This window comes from Rutidosis leptorrhynchoides, chromosome 9 (genome assembly GCF_046630445.1).
Source record: "Rutidosis leptorrhynchoides isolate AG116_Rl617_1_P2 chromosome 9, CSIRO_AGI_Rlap_v1, whole genome shotgun sequence".
NCBI lineage: Eukaryota > Viridiplantae > Streptophyta > Magnoliopsida > Asterales > Asteraceae > Rutidosis > Rutidosis leptorrhynchoides.
In genome coordinates, this window is record NC_092341.1 from 13,336,810 (window position 1) to 13,340,483 (window position 3,674).

The 3,674-nt window shown below is 38.4% G+C and overlaps 1 protein-coding gene across 1 annotated transcript; it reads right to left on the reverse strand.

The window, feature by feature from the left end:
* Nucleotides 1-1,114: 1,114 nt before the first annotated feature.
* Nucleotides 1,115-2,311, reverse strand: LOC139867762 (F-box protein At5g07610-like). Its single transcript, XM_071856116.1, has one exon. It carries the CDS (start codon nucleotides 2,309-2,311, stop codon nucleotides 1,115-1,117), a length of 1,197 nt encoding a protein of 398 aa, XP_071712217.1.
* Between the last annotated feature and the right edge of the window lie 1,363 nt (nucleotides 2,312-3,674).

The following is a 3,674-nucleotide window of genomic DNA, read 5'->3' on the forward strand; positions in this document are numbered from 1 at the left end:
CCATGACGTACCCATTACTTGATCTCACCTCTATTTTTTATATAAAACTTTTATATTTATTAACTTATATATAAAAATTAAAATTCTAAAAATAAAAGTTTTATTAAAAAAAATACATTACAAATAAAATAAAAAAAACATTACCAATTCCTAAAATAAAAAACCATTACAATTCCTAAAAAATAAAAAATAAAACATTACAAAGTCCTAAAAATAAAAACATTACCAAGTCCTAAAAAAAACGATTACAAAGTCCTAAAAAAAACAAGTTTAATACGACCCGATCGTATCGTCACTCACGTATCCCTCGTTGGTGTGGGGGTAGTCAGGCTGAGGAAGAACGCAAAATTGTCGGGTCCAAATACCAATACAATACAACTCGATTCGGTTGCATTTGAGTAACGCTCTCCCGACAATTTCATGCCATTCTTTTTCGGTCGTGATAAACTCGAACTTATCGGTTTCTGGATCACACCAAGCAAAATCCGAGGTCTCGAAGTCAACATGTTCGCGTATGTAGTCTAACAAACGCCCCGTGTCCCAGTAGGTGATATCTAGTGACTCAAACGACTTACACTGCCCGTCCATGTACATTTTCCAATCTTCGCTTAGTTGACCCCCGTACCAAACATCCATTGAAACATTTAAACGCGCCATGGTATGTTTGTGTTTTTTGATCGAAAGAGAATGGGTATATGTTTATGTTTGAAACAAGACAGGAGGGTATATGTTTATGTTTATGATGTGTGTATGTTTATATATGTTTATGATCGAAACAGAATGGAGTAATGTATGTGTGTGTAAACTCACAGGTACATGTATATATATAAAGGTTGAAATTGATCCGTTGAAATGTTTGAAAATTTAACCGTTGAACGTTCGAAATTGGTGAACAAGCCCGTGATCGATATTGTCATGGAACGAAAAAAAGTGTTCGCGGGGTTCACCGGCGTAAGCCAAGAAGTGTTGCTAATATCGGCGCCGTTGGACAGCGGCTCCAACCACGCCTCCAACGGCATACCGATGAGAATGGTCTTAGGAGGAAACAATAATAAGCAATAGTGAGGAACTGAAATTTAAAAAAGTAAAGATTGAAAAACACACGAGTAGCTAATCAACAAAAGCCGGCTGTAGAGAGACTCATAAACTGATACATATAGGGCCATTGAAAAAATCGGCGACATACTCGTTGATCAATGCGCGAAAAAGTAATATAATGGAGGTTGGTGTAAGTCTTCAATTCCAAATTTAACCTCACTATTTTTTCAGGTATTTCAACTACCAAAAATGAATCACCTTCTTTTTCTCCCAAAACAAGAGCCAATACATCAAACTCAGTTGTAACATCATATCCAACATTGAAGATTTCACGCAACGGTCCACCAAATTCCGCAAGATCAACATTGTATTTTACAAACCATTCCGAATAGTCTCTTTTCAATTCATATATTTTGAACTTGGAAACGGGAGGACACATGATAATTTCAACAAGAAGAAAGTGATCTCGGGACTCGAATATATAATTTTTAAATTCAAAATCAAGACGGGCAGAAGGGGTTAGCTTTTGATAAATCATCTGTTGATCCAAATTAAAATACACTATATATCCACTACGATCAATCCAATGAACAGCGTTGTTCCAATAGACACCACTATTAAACTCAATGTCCGAGTATCTACGCATTTCAACTTTTAATGAAAGCTTGCAAACGCGAGTTTGTGAAGAATACATATTTATCTGATACATATGCTTTCCTCGGTGATAATAAATATATATAATTCTGTAATGAGGTGATTTTGAAGGATCAAAAGCTATGTTGATACCTCTATGATTTAAGCCATAAGCAGGAAGTCCAGGGCCATCAAACGTAGTTATCTCGTTGATTGTGGGATTGTATACGTAATGCTTCTTAGTAATTCCACATATCCTTTCATGACAGGGCAATTCATTACAACACAACATTAAACCATTACAAGATTGCTTGATAACTACAGAACATTCGGCACTTGGATCAATATCGAGGGTTATGAAAGGTGCTTTTACAGGATTATCCACATTGAATGGGACAAATATAAATTGTTGGCCGAGTAATGTTGGGATAAACAAACCGGAAGGATCATCTGGGTGAGGGTATAGGCTACTTTTTAACGTAGGGTTGTTAGTAATTAGAGAGTTCCAGTGTTTGGATATAGACATAAATCGAAATAACGATCTTACCGGTAGACGTAATAAGATTTCACTCAGAAGATCGCCACAAGAAGTAACTTTGTCAACAGACGAGAAAGAATAAGAATGAGTACCCATAGCCATGGTAACTTTGTTAGTAATTAGAAGTAACTATTATGATACTTTTGTTGTTTTATGTTCTCAAAAAAGGTTTAATCTGGCAGAGAAACCCTGACTCCGTGTGACTATGTCACCCATACCGACCACCCCGTAAGAGCTAAGTATGCCATGTAAGACACCTCCCCCTAATACACCACAAGGAAGTTGGAGGCTGAGATTCGAACCTGCACCTTTTCTTTTCTCAAATAAAGCCCTCCTGTGAGCCCAGGGATCATAAGCGACGGGTACCACTGAAGCACTGCTTCGTTGGTTTGTTGTTTTATGTTATCATCTATGTAGGTTAAGATTAACACAAAAGAAGGAAATGAGATTATCACAAAGGTAAACTATATAGGAAAATTACATCTGCAGTACCCGTGATTATTCTTGGCAAAAGGTTTAATTTGGCGGTGAAACCCTAACACCGTGTGCCGTAACACCTATACCGCCCACCCCGTAAGGGCTAAGTATACCGTGTAAAACTCCTCCCCCCAATACCCAACAGTTGGCGCAGGCCAGATTCGAACCTGCACCCTATATTTGGCAAGGGGTATACAACTGCGGACCCGGGGTTCATGGGAGCCGGGTACCATTCAACCAATTGGTCGTTGGTTCCGTGATTATTCTTGTATTACATTAAGAATACGTGTTCGACTGGAACAAGAAATTAGCTGTGCCTATGATGTTTCCTTTTTTTTTGGATGACACCAAGAAAATAGCCTACAATGACTATTTCCATTAATAACTATTTCCATTAATAAACGTGTGAAAAAGCAAGCTATTTACTGAATGCACGCATATTAAAATTTAAAATACAAAAAAATAAAGTAAAAGTAAACTAAAACATTGCCCTCCCTATAGTGGGCATACTTATATATTTCTAAATGCAGCTTTGTAGGGTAAAACATTAAAAACTGGGTACAAAATATATGTTGAAGAGTGTTCACTCAAGCCTTAAAAAACTAACTCGATACTGTTTCGAAAAATAACATAGTTAACCGGGTGTCCCTTGAGGCAACGTCCCCATAAGCAAACGGTAAGGTTTCCTCCCGGGCAGCGACGGCGACGGGTCATTATCGTTGCATCGGCATAGTCGAAACGGCAGATGATTGTAACGGGTGGTTTAGTCCCCCTCGGTAGGGATGGCGCCCGCGGGTAACGGGCACGGGTTCTATATACCCGAGACCCGCCCGTCGGGTTGTTTTTTTATTCGTTGAGACCCGTTACCCGCCCGCAGGTAAAAAATCTTTGCCCATGCCCATGACCCGCGGATACCCATAACCCGCGGGTAAACTCGCGGGTAATAATAATATACAACTTTGTTAAATTTCTTTTAGAAAATTTATAT

What these genes read in the sequence shown, in the direction of transcription:
- LOC139867762 (XM_071856116.1), bottom strand. Translation starts at nt 2,311, where the DNA reads ATGGCTATGGGTACTCATTCTTATTCTTTCTCGTCTGTTGACAAAGTT.